General features: G+C 40.3%; 1 protein-coding gene across 1 annotated transcript in view; it reads right to left on the bottom strand.

The window, feature by feature from the left end:
- Window positions 1-18,274, bottom strand: part of MIB1 (MIB E3 ubiquitin protein ligase 1) — a 142,739-nt gene that overhangs the window by 116,807 nt on the left and 7,658 nt on the right. Inside the window, exons 2-3 of the mRNA XM_089678377.1 lie at window positions 12,469-12,640; window positions 8,787-8,916 (exon numbers count right to left, since the gene is read on the bottom strand). Of these exons, the coding sequence (XP_089534503.1) occupies window positions 8,787-8,916; window positions 12,469-12,640 (302 nt within the window). The remainder of the gene's footprint in view (window positions 1-8,786; window positions 8,917-12,468; window positions 12,641-18,274) is intronic.

Below are 18,274 nucleotides of genomic sequence, written 5' to 3'. Positions count from 1 at the left end.
AGGAACTTGAATTGGAATTTTCCCCTTGCCAAACTTCTAGACTTATTACATTGACCCATACGATATCCATCAGCATGGGTACTCAAAGAGTAAATTTTTGACTCAGTGGTATCTAACTCCCTAAAGCCTGACTCAGATCTATCCTGCCGCTGATGCGCGCTGCTAGAGGGTTGGGGACAAAGGGGCTCCTTCCTCCATATTTAGTGGTTCTGCCCTAACATCAAGCATTTTGGGATTCGATTGCCCCATGGGTTTAAAAGATAACTCTTAGGCCCATTATTTGCTTCTCCTTACAATATCTTTTTCATGGCTCTCCCTCCTCCATCAAGTGTGTCATCCCACATTTGCTGAATGTAGTGAAATCCCTAGATTTTGGAAGCAGGCCGTCTGGCCTTCCTTGGCTGATTGGAAGAGGGAGTAGAATAGGATTATGGAGGTGGAGTGTTGGGTGCATACATTGAAATGCCAACAAGAAAAATTTACAGATGTCTGGAGGGGGTGAATGTTGTATACTGATCAAATTCCAAAATTCCAGACGCATAATTGCAAAGTCTTCTGGAATTGACGGCAAATCTTTTGACACCTGTTACCTGGTTTAATTTCTTCTGTAGGAGCCATCACTGTACCTAACACCCCCTCCCCTGGATTTATACTTGTTATGGTTTTATTAAGAAATGCTTCTTTTTCCTCCTACTTATTTTTGTGCGGTTGGGTGGTGTATTGTACAGGTTTTTTCAGCATCGATATCTAAGCTGTGTTTTTTTTTTGCCTTTGTCTGAGAATAACTATTTAATTCTTCTATGTGATTGTATTTTGCCAACCCATGCTTTCCTTTTGTAATGTTGTACAGCGCGGACACCTAATTTCTATTGCCTTTTCTCCATAATTTTTGTTCTTTGGAAAATTAATAAACTTGATTATAAAAAAAAAAAAAAATCAGTGACAAAATAAAAATGTCAAAATCTAATGGTCTGGGCTGAAAGATCAGATCATTTTTATATTACGAATTGTCCTTCGATTCAGAAATAAAGAAAATTATTAGAATCCTGAGGGCCGGTCCATACCAATTGCAATGCAGGAACACAGCCATTTTCCCACACCGCATGGAAACTCGCCTCAATCTGCAGACATGCGAGGTTGTTATTAGTTCTTAAATGGCACCCCCATGCATTTTGCAAACACAGGTGCATTCCTGGGCATCAATCAACAGTACCATCCAATTTGGTGTGACACACTTAATAAAAAGTTGTGCCTGCCACACTTATTGCACGTTCTCGTGCGTTTGACAGTTTGTTGAAATTAATGGGCTGTCAAGGGAACACACAAAAACGCGCATGTAAATGCACCCTTTATGGAGTGAACCAGCCCTTGAAGAGTATTGTGTGGGCAAAAAAAAATCAGTTAATATCTACAATACACACAAATTTCTCAGTGTTTTGCTTTTTAAAATAATGCTGTAACTACACAAAAAAGCCTGTCGATACACCAGAAAACCAGTGAGCTTGTATAACTTCCTCTTGTTTGATGACAACACAGTACCTCTGCTGCACTGGAATCCCAAGCAGTGTTGTCAGCCCTGCCAAGTATTCCTGAGTTCTTGAGGTGAGGTGAGTGGAGTGGGTGTTCTGCAGTCCAGCAGACTAGTGTTCTGGAGCCCAGCAATAAAACTGGGTTGGATTTTAGAACAGAAACACTGTGTTGTTGGCTGAAGCAGGAATTTGGGTGCTGTGTGCATTTCTGGCAGGACAAACAGATATTTATCTGTACTTGCAACATTTCAAACAGATAAAATATGTGCAAATGTGCATGTACACTTTAATTGTATATCTTCTTCATGGAAAAACGTCCTAAAAGTTAGGCTTGGTAAACAGTGGCTAGAAAACTCGAGTACACAGCTTTCTTCCAAAATTATTCGAAGGAGCAAGTAAGAAATATTTTCTCGTACAATACCAGGTCATACGATTTTCATTTAATCAGTACAGTTTTGTCCAAAAATATAAAACAAATACAATGCGATACATTGCATCACATTCGAATTTGTACAGGAGTTTTTGAAACTTTAGTAACCTCTTCACTTTTGATATGAAACTAGCATGTAAGACGACAATCAATCATACCGAATTACAATGGGAAAGGTCTTTGTGTACCACCTATCAGTTTATCACAAAACTGCCTTTTTCTTTTGTACGTTTGTTGCATTAAGTACACAGGTGAAAAGTTTTTAGCAGCATTTTGCCATGTGTAAGTGTTTTGACACAGCACGCATCCAAGACCTAAATTTTGACACTAGACATAGGCGCCCTATTTACTGAACACTAGGCACATGCTGGCAATTTTGTTGCATCTAGCCAAGCTGCCCACTTATACCTCAAATTATATACACAGGTCTAAGAGTATCAGACACACAGACACAATGTGTAGTAAATTTAAAAGGCAAAACTTTTTTTACTCCATTTTGGATACAGTAAGGAAGAGTTATAGCCCGTGACAGTGTTTTTTTTTTTGCCATTGGGGTCCTAGTGGGAAGATTTCTCTTCACTTCCTGTCCCATAGCCACAACAGGAAGAGAGAGGAAAACCCTTCCAATAAGGGTATTCCTGGCTGTCATCAGAACTGGTGTCCCAATTGAAACATTTCTTACTATTCCTGTTCTGGTGACAACCCAAAGTTTCACTCTTAGTGACAACAGGAAACAGGACTGATAGAGGGTGAATCTCCCTGACAGAGATACAGACAACAATAAAAATCTGACAGGTATTCTAAACCCTCTGCAGAAGTTAACCCCGCTAGAACTATGAGGTGAGTATGGGCTGAGGTCACCCATGACAGCGTGACTGTCCTCTGTGCGACTTTAGGAAGACATGTTGTGCTGCATAGTGATAACTAACCAGGCATAATAGAGAAGGTCTCAAATGCCCACAAACCCAGGCAGCAGGTGTGATGAGAGTTTCAGATGGCCAGAGGTGACTAAGCCTATGTATGCAAGCAATGGACAGGCATGCTAGGTGGAGGAGGTGTTATTAGGGATGCACCGAAATTAGCTGTCATTTTCCCCCCAGCTAAAAGAAACAAAGTTTTCTTTTATTCCCCCCCCCCCCAGTTAAAATAAACAATGCTTCCTTTTAGTGTCTTTCCCGAGATAAAAGAAACAAAGTTTCCTTTAGCTCCGAAAGTGACAGTTAATTCTCTGAGCTATATATATAAAAAAAAAAAAAAAAAACACGGCAATTGGCATCGACATATAGTGGCAGCCAGTGAGGGAGCCTCTCTGTATACACTGCTCCTCTCCTGCCCCATTCCCACTACAAAGAGGACCTGTCACTCATATGTTATCACAAAGGGGACTATTGGTCCCCTATGTGATAGCATTAAAATCATAAGTTAAAATATATATAATTATAATATACATGAAAGTAGAAAAAAAATAAATTAATTTGAAGCCTCCCCACCCCCACATACGCAGACAGTTTGGTTCAGTTTTCAGCCACATGCATTCTGAATTGTCGGTATTGGTTTCGGCAACAGAATTTTCATTTCGGTGCACCACTAGGTGTTATACATGGGCTGATTTACAATTTTTCTGTTTGCCAGCGTCACAAGTTTTTGTAGGGGGCAATATAACTTGACTGTTTCTGAATTTTAGAATACCGCAATGGAACGATGGGAAAATCATAATTAAATACCTTTTTAGGCTGTATTCAAAGAGAAGTTGAGCGGCAATTGTAAATGCATCTCTGGCATTACATTAGAGATTAGTGAACTATGCCACTGGTGAAACTAGGAAAGTCTGACCCTTTCTGTTGAGTTGTGGTGTTACATTATTTTAATGTGTATGCAGATTCTCTCTCCTCTTAATAGACATGCAACTGATTAATTTAGGCTTGAATTAAAGGCTTGTTTTGATGAGAAAATCTTGCATTCTATGCCTAAGCACCCAGTCACATCAAAGCCAATTTTGAAATCGTGTGACTTACAATAAAGGCGCACAATTTCAAAATCAGGTGACCTGCTGATTTCAGTTGTGATTTGCAAGACATCTGACATAGATGTCTATGCAAATCGCAACAAAAGTAGTGCATGTACTACTTAGAAATCGGTGCAGCTCTGACCAAGTCGGAACCGAACCGTTATGACCACTTTAATAGCGAACAATAGGGTGTGATTTGACATACGATTTGCAAATTGCATGCCAAGTCGCACCCGATGTGACCGGAGTGTTAAGGTAAAAAAACCTTCCACTAGCTCCTCCCCCTCCCCCAAAAACATTTACCTGAATCCTGTATCAACCCAGGGCTGTGCTCGTCTGCAGCTCTTCTCTCCCCTCCTTTCTGCTCTCACAGGCTTCATTAATAGACATGTGCTAAGGATAATGTATTAGACCAGTGCACCCACTGTTTTATGATTACAGATGAAACATAAGTGATTGAAAAAAAAAAAAAGAAAAAAAAAAAAAAGGAAGAGGGAATAGTATCTCTGACGTTGTGACATTTTTCTTGGACTTTACTGGGGGCTACTACATTTCTCACATTCCTAGTTTTTGGAAATGCCACCCTTAGTCACTCTGGAATTTCTCAGGCTTCAATTTGGGATCATTGAGTAGCACTGCCACTTAATAGTTCTCCGTAACAACCAATGCTGGTCATAAAACTTGGTTAAAAAGAAAGAAAGGACCCACATAGTACATACAAGACTATAAATTTGGATTTCTCTTCAAGGAGGATGGTGTAAATATCTAAAGTGTAGATATTCCAGCACTGCTTGCTCTATAAATCCACCATCATAGCCTTTTTCCAAACATCTCTACTTCAGAGTCTCACTCACATATTCATCCAGGGTGCTGCAATTTCTCCTTAAATGACAGAACTGACTGTATAGAATGTTTCTCTTCCATCGAGGATGGTGATAACGTTTGTTATAAAGCTACAAATTTAAACACATTAATTTTAAGTAAAGTGGCACACCTCTGAGAGCCTGAATGTCATGCTTGCTTTTTTTTTTTTTTTTTTAGCATAAATCGATCTCTAGGTGCTCTGTTTCATATATAACAGGCAAACAATATGGCTGTGGGCTCTATTCCCACCCCTTCTGGGATCAATGGCGAGGTACAGAAAGCAGAACATGAGGAACCTGGAGGTTCTTGTTATGCAACATTATACTGCTTTTGAGCGTTAACAGCAACCACCTATAGAACTAAAGTAGGCCCATACATTTTACTTTTTTTTTTTTTTGCTCAACCAGAGGGTTGACTGAAAAGGAATATGCTGATTCTTCCATCCTGATGGGAAGTCAGTTGTTAAAGATAGAAAATTTGTATTTCAATTAACATTATGTGGCTAACCAATAAAATGTTGAGTCTGGGCTAGTGCACTGAGCATGAAATCATCTATTCATACAAATAGGCATGCATTCTACGCCATATAAAAACACAGCATAAGGAGCACACTTTCTGAACACTTTTATTTCAAGCATCAAGCCAGTCTCTGCACATTCAAATAATTAAAAATACACACAAACCTACGTATGTATAAATAAAATATTCATCTTAAAGTCCAACTCCAGGGAGTATAAAAATAAAGAAAAAATGCATTCTTGCAGTGGGGACTCACTGCAAGAGTTGAATGCTTGTTATATCTAAGGGTGCAAAGTGCAGGCTCTATCACTGACCTTATACTCAGTCCTGGGGCCCTAAGCTCTTCTCTGTGAGCAGAGCCTTCACATCATCATATACAATACAGGAACAATACCGTTTTGTAAGTTGAGAAGGTTAAAATGGGACCAGAGCCGGTTGCAGCTTACAGGACAGACAGTGAGGGACCTTGCTGGAGCCAGGAGTGAGGTATTTACCCTTTTTCTGGGCACCTCTAAAGACATAACAAGCATTTAATCCTTGAGGGCCAGAAAGAAAAAAAAAGGGGGTGGGGGGGGTTTGAGATGAGTTCAAGTTAGGCTTTATCAAAGCAGAACCAAAACCATAAACAAAATTAAGCTATTTTGCACCCTTACCCTCCCTTAGGCTGGATTTTAAAAACACTGTTTTAGCAAACCTCATTAACCATCCAAATCAATGCCAGCCACGAGCTTATTTTCAAATTTAGCAGATGGCTTTCCTCTTAAGGATGGACTTCACCCAGATCTAGGAAAATTAGGAGTCAGCAGCTACAAGTACTGCAACTGCTGACTTTAGAAAAAAAAAAAAAAACCCAAATTTAACAGCCTAAAGAGTCCAAAGCTGTCTTCCTACAACCGGACGTTTCCTCAGCCTTCCTTGTATTTGGGAGCTGGTTAAGTGATCAGGAAATGACAAATCAAAGATGGCTGCTGAAACCACTGCTCATGCATGGGCTGGCAGACTGCAATCTTCGATCTCAGATGCAGCTGAGTGATAAGAGTGACAAGTCGGCTCCCAAATTAAATATGGCTGCTGAAGCATCTGTGCAGGCTTTGCAGACTGCGGGGAGTGTGCTCTGCAGCCCCCAGGGATGTGCGATGTGATGAGGACTGGTCAAATTTATTCACCTGTGCCTATGTCACCAAAAAAAAAAAAAAAAAAAAGGGGAGTACTTGCTCACCCCCCCCCCCCCCCCAAAAGAAAACCCTGCAAAATGAGTAGAACAACGCCAAGTCATATATATATGAAAGTCTGCTTTAAGCAGAATTTGAGTGGATGACTGTAAAACCACCACATCCCGTCTATGGACCCTCAAGTGGTCGTCTTCCCTATTTGTCCTCAGGTTCACCTGGCTCTTCCATGAGCCCAAGTCTGCTGGAGGGTGATTCAGGTTGAAAGATAGTAGGAATTCAATAAATCCCAGCCACTCATTTCCTCTTAGAATAAATCTGGAAGCACTCAGCTCTGTCCGCAGTTAGGCTGTATATTTTAGCCTTCAGATGGCAGAAATAATAGAATTTTGCATATTTTTTTATTTATAAACAATATTGCCTAAAAAGCATTGTCTGCAGTAATTTTGTTATTGCTTATAACCCCAAAGTAATATGATCATTGGGGAAGCTTAAACGGTAACTCCACTTTTGTGTGGTGTGGGGGGGGGGGGCGCGGAGAAATATAGAATAAAATAAATAAAATACTACAGCATATACAATTGCAAAATATTGTAATTGAATGTTATTAAAAATTACCCTGCCCTTTTCAATATGCAGCTCTGTAATTTTCTGTAAAATGCAATGCAATATGGCTATTTGCAGGTGTTCTGTACACAGATGGTGTACAAAACACACCTAGAAACATGATTTCATGCTTGTGTGATTTGCTCACTGATTTTCTCAGAAGTCTGCACTAAGATACAAGTCAGATTTCAGGCATTCTCTGCAACAAAAATCTGATTTTTGTTGAGATACTACCAATAGGAAATAAAGTCTAAAGGGATGCAGACCCTGCAATTTTCCTTATTAGAGCCCTGCTGGTGTAGCAGCTGGTAGATAATTATGAATGACGTCACCGCTCAGGTATTCCATCTGTTGTCAGTGAGCTCTCCTTTCCCCTGAAGGCAGCAGTTGTGGACATCACTTGACCAGAACGAACACTCTGAGAATAGGTAAATATATGCATCTTCCTTTACTGGGTAGTTTGTATAGGTGTTAGAAAGAGGGTGGGAGCAGTTTTAAGCTTAGTTAGTTCTAGACATGAATTCCACTTTAAAGAGGACTCACAGTTTAGCACAGCTACAGAGTTAACTCGCATTATCACATCCAGTTTTGACATACCACTTATACTTACAGCTTTCATGACTTGCTGCCATTCCTACAATTGAGGGTCTTGATCTGCTGAGCAGAGCTGCTATCAGCGGCAGTTTGGCCAAATAAAGTTTTATGCTCAGTGTAGCCATCCTCTCCCTGACTCCTTAATAAGATATTTTTGACCTATTCTTTTTTTCGAGTTCATGAAAAAAAATTGTTTTAATTCATCTGGTGAAGTTTTTATTGCATAAGCACATAAAAAGAAAAAATTAGATATAATTTGTGACTAATTCTGCCATGCACTGTACCCAAAAAAACCCAAAACAATTCTGGTGTCATAATAAACTTGACAAAATCAGAGAAAAAGAAAAAAGTAATCTAGATCCATAATAAAAACAGTTTGAAAAAGTTCCTTATTAAACTGTAATCTGTATTATTTTTTTAAAAGTATATGTTAACTCTCATCTTATAAAACAACCCATTCAGTTTAAAATAGAAATGAAAGGCAAAACATTTCTGTATTGATAAAAAAAAAAAAAAAAATTATAAATACTTTTTTTTTTTTAAATAAGTGATCACATTTCCCCTGTTCTCAGATGCATAAAGAGCACAGGCATGAGAAACATCAGTCCACTGATCTTTCCAGTGAAAGGATATGCTGGCGAGAGGGAGTCAGCATAAGCCTAAGCATTGGATTAGCTCCCAGAACAGCCAGAAGACTGACCACAATGTGCTATCAAGCCTAGTGTGGTCAGTATCATATAGGAAAGCAGAGGGACTGGCAGGAACACCCAGGATTTCACACAAAGCAAAGTGAACAGGATACGTTTTCATACAAGTACATGGTACAGCAGGCACATATCAAGAATATGAAATGTTAAGTTTACACGTTCTTTAATAAGTCAATACCTCCAAACTAAATATAGTTTGTCCCCAAATAACAACCAAGCAATAGCAAAGTAATGCCAAATCAGTAGACCCACTGCTGAGGTGCAGAAATGGCTTTGGAGCTTAATCGATTACAATAACCATAAGTTTTACTAAAGCCTGTTGTTCAGGGATGCTCTATATTTCAGTATCAATATTATTACCTTGCCTCTCCTCCCATTGCCACCATCTTGGTCTTCCCACTGCCAGTCCACTCCACGCACAACTCTAGCACCAGCAAAAATTCCCCGTGCTGTTATCTTCTTTGACTTGCGCCGGGATTCCAAAAGCACACTGAGGGTTAAAAGGAAGAATGTCCAATTGATGATTAAAGACCAACACTAGACAAAACATTGTGTTTCATTCCAGATAGAGCAGAAAAGGATACACAGTCAATCTACTTGTCCTGATAAAAAAAATACATTTTAACCAAAACAGTATTTAAATCTGAGGTTCTGTTAGTAATGTCTGGGGCTTTTAAAAACAAAAAGGGGCTTTACAGCAACTTAAATGTTTAATATTTTTAACATTGAGCTGCTTATCTCCTTCTCCCCTCCCTGCCTGTCTCCAGCCCTGCACCTAGGGACTACCAGGGAGGGGGGAGACCTTGCAGTGTCATGAGCACCGATTGGCTGCTTGTCAGGGAAGGGGAGTGTCCGGCTTATCCTTTATTACTTTTGCTGCCAGAGCTGTTTTTTCTATCCGCTCTCCTCATTCCCCTATACCGGCACCGATGGAACCAGTCCTGGGCCCACAAATGGGCAAGCGTACCCTGGGACATAAAACAGACGGAGGGGGGGCATAGTGGGTTGAGGAGGCTGGTGCTGTGTGGACGCAATCGGGCGCCCGAATGCTTCCACCTGACAGGTGACGCCCACAGCAGGGCTAAACGTAAATAAAAACTACCTGCCAGGCGCCCGGAACTACATGTCCCAAGCATCGGGCGATAAAAAAGAGGTATAGCACTGCACAGTGACCACGTTAATGAGATCCTCTATCTTTGTTTCAGGTCCTAAAATTTTAAATATTGGAGAAGAGATAGGTCACTTGCATATATGACCCTAACAATACAATATAACATTTCTCCCTGAAACACGCAGTCCTGACGCTCTTCCTAAGGTTCAGCTTTGCAGTTTGCATGATTTAATGAATGCAAAATAAATATTTTATGTGATAAACATAGAAATTCCATTATCTGCAATAGTCACCTCTGACAGTAGGTTTACCATCACTTTGGAGAAGGTATGTTGTGTATGCAAGCTGGTTTTACAGTAATACATTAGATAGAAGAGATTGCTTCATTAAGATAAAGGTCTGAAAGAATAACATCTTACTCACAGCAGTTAGAGCATCCCTACCAGTTAAAGAGATGCAACAAGGAGAGAGCAACAGGAACAGTGAGGAGAGAGGGTACAAAACCAAAATTTAAAAATAAATTGGATATGAAGTAAATATGCTCTAAATCAGTGGTTCTCAAACTGTGGAACCTCAGGACCCACATTTGTCCTTGGTCATTAAAACACGAGCCAAGAATAATTTAATTTCAGAAACATTATAATTTTTTTCAGCAAAACAACTTGTGCAGTATGCTACAATGTATATGCAGTAAACAAACAGCTTCTTTCCAAAATGGATAGTGCAGTAATCATAGCGTTAGTGAAAATGAAAGAGCTGCTGAGGTAAACACCCAATAAAATAAATGGCAATTGAAACATACCAAATTAATTAGAACGAATGGGAAAACTGGGGATGCCTCGTGCTCTTGATAAGTGTCTCAAAGTCTAGGGTGGTGGTAGGGGCATTAGAGAGGCCTGGGGGGCATTTGCCCCATAGCCCAGTCCACCCCTGGTCACGACCCATTTCTTGAGAAACACTGCTCTAAATGTTTCTGTATAATGCCCAAATAGCCTATGCTTTAGAAACAGTCTGCAAAAGGAAAAGAGAACCTGGATAAAGGTTGAAGCTAATCTTAAGAAAACAGTACCATGTAAAGCAGAACTTCACTCTCTCAACCAATACGATTTTAATCCTGCTGGCAGCATTAGTAAACAGATCAGATATATAATATATTTACTTCTTTTAAACTTTTTTTTGTTACATTCCTTCAGTTGCTTCCTGGTTTCCATGCCTAGGAAAATGAGGTCATACATCCCAGGAGTTTTAAGGAGAAGAGGGTGTTTTCTAAGCACACCCTCCTGCCAGCATGCCTGAGCTAAGGGCAGATGGATTCCAGAACATAATTGCTACTTGCATTATCTGCTTTTATTCAAAATGGGGACCAGAAATGCTAGGGGGTGTTTTTCAAAGTGATTTCTCAGCAAAATTCAGTATAGAGACATGGATGGATCAGCGAGTTTGCATTGAATAATAAAAATCAATTAAATTGTGTTTTTGGTGCTCAAATGAAGTGTAGTTCCGCTTTAATCCTCTGCTTAGCACAGAAAGCTCTGTTAACACATACCACACCTGCCTAAAATTCAGCAGACCAGTCTACCCAAAACTTATATCTCATAATAAAACGGTCCGCTAATTTCTTACATTTCTTTAGGGACTTTGTTTGGGCAATCTCTGCATTTGAATAACTGGATTTACACACCTAATGTGGCCTTTATGAAGGCTTTCCAGTTGCCCTTGTCGCATGTTTAATTTAATTTATATTATAGAGAATCTAACAGTAGGTGCAGCAAAATAAGGGAATACAGCACAGAGCATTGATTGTTGGGAGTATGCAATAAGAGGACAGAAGCTGGCTCCACTAGAAGTATGGCCTACCCATGGAAATGAATCATACCACAACTAAGCATGCAGAGAGGTAAAGAGGATGTTTGTGTTACAAGAGCTCTGCAGTTGTGGTCAGGAGTGCACACTGGAGATTGCAGGAATGACAAAAGTGATAGATATCTGACAAGGTTGCCTGCACTAAAGGAGTGTGGGGAAACCATTTAAAAAGTAACTCCACTTTTGTTAAGAAAAAAAAAATCCCCTCCTGGTGATCTATGTACTTTGCAAGTATTTTAAACTTTGGAGCAGATTCCTACCAGCTTGTGCTCTAAGGGCCAGTTCACACCAGAACACATCTCAGGAAACCAAAGTTCTGCCTGCATTTCCCGCACCACGTTCAAAACACACTGCACAACACACAGGTCGCAAATGCAGTGTGTCTGCCTGCACTGGATCGCATAGTACAGAAGTACCATGCCATCTGGCTACTCTGCATTTTATAAAATTGTTAATGCACTACTTTAGTTGTGGTCCGATGCGATCTCAACCTATTCAAATGAATGTGCTGAAATCGAAGAGCGCCTGGATCGCATGTGACACACACAGGAATGTGTTCCTGTACTATTTGGGGTGTGAACCAGCCCTGAAGGAACACCATTTGCAGTGTGAATGGGAGTGACTTTTTCATTATTAAGCTGATGCATTTGCAATATTCTATCTAGGAAAGTTGAAATGTATGCATCCTTATAAAAGTACAGTAATTAACCCTTTGAGAGTATCCCACCAAGTATGGATTTTTTTTTTATTGCAGAGAATGCCTAAAATCTGACTTGCATCTTACTGCAGAGTTCAGGGAAAATCAGTAAGCCAATCACAAAGCAAGAAACAACATTTCTAGAGAAGTTCTGTATACCAACTGCCTACAGAAGTCCTCCAGGTTGCCAAAATGCATTGAATTTTACAGAAAATTACAACGGCTGCAGAGAAAAAGGAAAGGTAATTTTTATTAAAATTAATTTAGAATATGGCTTGTATAGCAATTGTATATGCGATAGTATTTATTTGCTATGTTTTTTCCAGTGATTGTCCTTTAAGTGCAAAACCCTCTCAAAAAACTGTAGTTACCGTTCACTTCCTGGTGTAGTGATTCGATAAAATCGGTGCCTCAGATGATGCTTGTCACCGTGATAACACATAGTGCATAGGTCATAGTTTGTGCATTCGGCGCACTTCCAACGGATCCCAATGATCGGCTGCTGTCTACATGTATCACACATTGTCCCATCATGTTTGACACCTTGAAGAAAAAACAATTTTAATACACAATGGCTAGACCTTTTTAGCAATGAATAATGTATTTTCTATAACTAAATGAGAAGAGAGAAGTACACTGGATATAAAAAGTCTACACATCCCTGTTAAAATGTCAGGTTTGTGATGTAAAAAAATGAGACAAAAATAAATCATTTCAGAAATGTTTCCACCTTTAATGTGACCTATAAACTGTACAACTCAATTGCAAGACAAACTGCAATCTTTTTTTTTTTTTTCTGGGGGGGGGGGGGGGGGGGTGAGTAAACATAAAAAACTAAAATAATGTGGTTGCATAAGTGTGCACACCCTCTTATAACTGGGGATGTAGCTGTGTTCAGAATTAGGCAATCAATTTCAAAATCATGTTAAATAGGAGTCAGTACACACCTGCCATCATTTAAAGTGCCTCTGATTAACCCCAAATAAATGTTCAGCTGTTCTAGTAGGTGTTTCCTGACATTTTCTTAGTCGCATCCTACAGCAAAAGCCATGGTCCGCAGAGAGCTTCCAAAGCATCAGAGGGATCTCATTGTTAAAAGGTATTAGTCAGGAGAAGCATTTAAAAGAATTTCCAAGGCATTAGATATACCATGGAACACAGTGAAGACAGTCATTATCAAGTGAAGAAAATATGGCGCAACAGTGACATTACCAAGAACTGGACCTCCCTCTAAAACTGATGAAAAGACACGAAGAAAACTAGTCTGGGAAGCTGCCAAGAGGCCTACAGCAACATTAAAGGAGCTGCAGGAATATCTGGCAAGTACTGGCTGTGTGGTACATGTGACAACAATTTCCCATAGTCTTCATATGTCTGGGCTATGGGGTAGAGTGGCAAGACGCAAACCTTTTCTTACAACGAAAAACTTCGGCTAAATTTTGCAAAAACACATCTAAAGTCTCCCAAAAGCATGTGGGAAAATGTGTTATGGTCTGATAAAACCAAGGTTGAACTTTTTGGCCACAATTCCAAAAGATATCTTTGGCGCAAAAACAACACTGCACATCACCAAAAGAACACTATACCCACAGTGAAGCATGGTGGTGGCAGCATCATGCTTTGGGGCTGTTTTTCTTCAGCTGGAACTGGGGCCTTAGTCAAGGTAAAGGGAATTATGAACAGTTCTAAATACCAGTCAATATTGGCACAAAACCTTCAGGCTTCTGCTAGAAAGCTGAACATGAAGAGGAACTTCATCTTTCCACATGACAACGACCCAAAGCATACATTCAAATCAACAAAGGAATGGCTTCACCAGAAGAAGATTAAAGTTTTGGAATGGCCCAGCCAGAGCCCAGACCTGAATCTGATCAAAAATCTGTGGGGTGATCTGAAGGGGGCTGTGCACAGAAGATGCCTTTGCAATCTGACAAATTTGGAGTGTTTTTGCAAGGAAGAGTGGGCAAATATTGCCAAGTCAAGATGTTCCATGCTGATAGACTCATACCCAAAAAGACTAAGTACTGTATTAAAATCAAAAGGTGCTTCAACAAAGTATTAGTTTAAGGGTGTGCACACTTACGCAACCATATTATTTTCATTTATTTTTACTTCCCTCCACCTAAAAGATGTCAGTTTGTTTTTCAACTGAGTTTACGGTTTATAGGTTACATTACAAGGTGGAAAAAGTTCTGAAATTATTTAGCTTTGTCTCATTTTTTTACATCACAGAAACCTAACATTTTAAAAGGGGTGTGTAGACTTTTTATATCCACTGTAGATAGTCCAGCCAAGCACATACTATCCAAGTTAGTCATCTAAAAACCCCTAGGCAGTAAAATGATTCACAACCAAAACACACCAAAAGCAATTACAAAGAAACATTACTCAAATTAGGCCTTTGGCTATGTTAAATGCTGACAAGTAGGAAGGAAAGATTGTCAATCGGTATTCATTTTATGTGAATCTTGCCTATGTATGGAAAGAAAGAAAATGTTCAGGTCCAGTTGTCAAGTAATTGTAACAAGAAAAGTTCTGAAGGCAGAAGGTCTCACTAAAGTGGAATCACATAGGAACATAGTGGACTGAACCAAGTACTGCAAACCTCTAGAGTTTTACTTTAAAATATCTGGATATTATTAGAAATCAAACTATACCTTATCAGTCAAGCCATTTGTCTTTTCTACACAGCTGCCAAGGCAGAAAATAGAGGCAGATCCTTCAGTTTTACACTGCAAACCCTGGGCAATTGATAGTGCAATGATCAGCCATTGTAGGAAGAGGTCTTTATTGCTCCTTATGTAACCGGTAACCAAACAGCTGCATGCAGAACACTACAGGTGCACCACAGTATCAATGCTGGAATTGTCAACAGTTCCATTATTAAATGTGAATAGAAATTGAAATACAACATCCAAAATAGTAAAGAATTCAGAAAGAACATATACTGTATATAAACAAGTTGGTGTCAGAAAGGTACTTTTTGTGGTAGGGTTGCACCGACACCAGTATTGGTGCAGATACGAAGCATTTGCAGGAGTACTCACACCCATGCAAACGCTCCGATACTTGAAACAGATACCTTTGCGCTGCTATTTGAACACACAAAAAATGAATGGGCTAAAACTGCACTGCAAAAAAAAAAAAAAAAAAAAATGTGATTTGAAAAGTAATGCAGTGCGATTTCTGTCCAAATGACATGTGATTTCCCTGCGGGTGCGGCGCGCTTGCCCCCACAGGGAAACTGCATGTGATTCGGACAGGAATCTCACCGCATTCTTGTTCAAATCGCAAGCAATTCTTTGCAGTGCATTTGAGCCCATTCATTTTAATTGGGCTGAAATCGCACTGCAAAGGTATTGGTATTGGTAAGTACTTGAGCACAAGTATCGGTACTCATACACACACTGATAAAAAAAAAACGGTGCAACACTAGTGTTAGGCATTAAATCTGTAGAAAAGTCTGTATTTAAACTTGTACCTACAGGTAAACTTACAATTCAGCTTACCTGTAGGTACAAGTAATATCTCCTAAACGTGCACCTTTTAAGTGATATTCACATCTGCAACAGCTGAAGATGTCACGCATGCATGTGCAATGACACTCCGAATTCAGGGCATACAGTATGCTGCGCAATGCAGATCGCTGTTGCAGCACGTGTGGGTGTGACTTCATCATGGCCCCGGCCTTTCAAACAGCAAGAGCCCTCGAACCCGACAAGAAGACCGAATGAAGATGGAAGCGTAGGAAAGCCATGACAGCACTGCGATGAAGGGCTCCATTTGCAGGCAAGTCTGTCATAAAGTACTAGTATGCAGTGCATACTAGCACATTATGTCAAAAACTGGCAGGGGACCCACTTATTTCTATTTTTTCTGGAGGTTTACTACTGCTTTTATCTACAAACTTACAATTTTCATACAAGCATATTGAGGGATACATTAACCACTTGACCTCCTGAGGATTTAACCCCCTTCCTGACCAGGCCATTTTTTGCGTTACAGCTCTGCGTTACTTTTACTGACAATAGCGTGGTCATGTAACACTGCACCCAAATTAAATTTACGTCCTTTTTTCCAACGAATTGAGCTTTCTTTTGGTGGTATTTGATCGCCTGTGTGGTTTTTAATTTTTTGCACTATAAAAAAAACCAAAACAGAATTTCGAGAAAAAAAAACAATATTTTTGACTTTTTGCTATTAAACATGTCCAGTAAAAAAATGTTTCTGCTACATGTCTTTGCTAAAAATGAACTGAATTGGTTTACAAGAAAGTTATAGCGTTTACAAATGGCAGCTTAGATACCGGAATGTTTTTTGTTTACCAGTAATGGCAGTGATCAACGACTTATAATGGGACTGCGGCAGGCATTCTGACCCGGGGGGGGGGGTCTGACATGGTGTCACTGACATCCCCAGTGACACCAAAACAGTAATCAGTGCTAAAAAAAAAATAAAAAGCACTGACACTGCACTAATGGCACTGGGCAGGAAGAGGTTAACATGAAGGGCAATCAAAGGGTTACCTGTGTGCTGGGAGTGTTTTACTGGGGGGCGGTGTGTTGGTGCTCCACTGTAAGCAAACTGCTCTGGATGGCAGTGCTGTGCACAGCCATCCAGCGCAGTGTGCCCGAGCCGACAGAGAGGGCTGTTAGTAAACAAAGCAGTCCTCCTCCCTGTTGGAGATGCTCTGTAATCACTGGCCGGGACCCGGTGACTGACAGCCGCAGCTGGCGACACGGGTATATACACACATATACACACACATACATATATATTTATATACATACACACACACAGTGAAGGAAATAAGTATTTGATCCCCTGCTGATTTTGAATGTTTGCCCACTCACAAAGAAGTGATCAGTCTGAAAATCGAATGGTAGGTGTATTGTAATACAGAGACAGAACGGCAACAAAAAATTCAAAATATGCATATCTAAGAAATTATGCACTGATCTGCATGTTCATGAGGGAAATAAGCATTTCATCCCCTATCATTCAGCAGGATTTCTGGCTACCAGGTGTCTTTCATACAGGTAACAAGCTGAGATTAGAAGCAGTCTCTTAAAGGGAGTGCTACTAATCTCATTTTGTTACCTGTACAAGAGACACCTGTCCACAGGAGCAATCAAACAATCAGATTCCAAACTCTCCACCATGGCAAAGACCAAAGAGCTGTCCAAGGATGTCAGGGACAAGATTGTAAACCTACAGAAGGCTGGACTGGGCTACAAACTATTGCCAAGCAGCTTGGTGAGAAGGTGACAACGGTTGGTGCAATCATTTGCAAATGGAAGAAACACAAAACAACGGTCAGTCTCCTTAGGTCTGGTGCACCATGCAAGATCTCCCCTCGTGGAGTGTCAATGATCATGAGAACAGTGAGGAATCATCCCAGAACTACACGTGAGGATCTTGTCAATGATCTACAGGCAGCTGGGACCACAGTCACCAAGAAAACAATTGGTAACACACTACGCCGACAAGGATTGAAATTCTGCAGTGCCCACAAGGTCCCTCTGCTCAAGAAAGCACATGTCCAGGCCCGTCTGAAGTTTGCCACTGAACATCTGAATGATGCAGAGGAGGACTGGTTGAAAGTGTTGTGGTCAGATGAGACCGAAATCGAGCTCTTTGGCATCAACTCAACTCGCCGTGTTTGGAGGAGGAGGAATGCTGCCTATGACTCTAAGAACACCATCCCAACTGTCAAACATGGTGGTGGAAACATTCTGCTTTGGGGGTGTTTTCCTGCTAAGGGGACAAGACAACTGCACCACATCAAAGGAACAATGGACAGGGCAATGTACCATCAAATCGTGGGTGAGCCATGGCATTGAAAATGGGTCACGGATGGGTGTTCCAGCATGACAATCATGCTAGTGGCCTAGCCAGTCTCCAGACCTTAATCCAACTGAAAATCTGTGGAGGGAGCAGAAAGTTCGAGTTGCCAAACATCAGCCACCAAACCTTAATGACTTGGCGAGGATCTGCGAAGAGGAGTGGGCCAAAATCCCTCCTGAGATGTGTGCAAACCTGGTGGCCAACTACAGGAAACATCTGACCTCTGTGATTGCCAACAAGGGATTTGTCACCAAGTACTAAGTCATGTTTTGTGAAGGGGATCAAATACTTATTTCCCTCATGAACATGCAAATCAGTGTATAATTTGTT

The sequence above is a fragment of the Staurois parvus genome, unplaced genomic scaffold (assembly GCF_062004578.1).
Source record: "Staurois parvus isolate SC_StPar_1 unplaced genomic scaffold, SC_StPar_1.0 ptg000015l, whole genome shotgun sequence".
In the NCBI taxonomy this organism is placed as follows: domain Eukaryota; kingdom Metazoa; phylum Chordata; class Amphibia; order Anura; family Ranidae; genus Staurois; species Staurois parvus.
The sequence above is the reverse complement of the archived record's forward strand: the minus strand, read 5'-3'. Positions and strand labels throughout refer to the sequence as shown.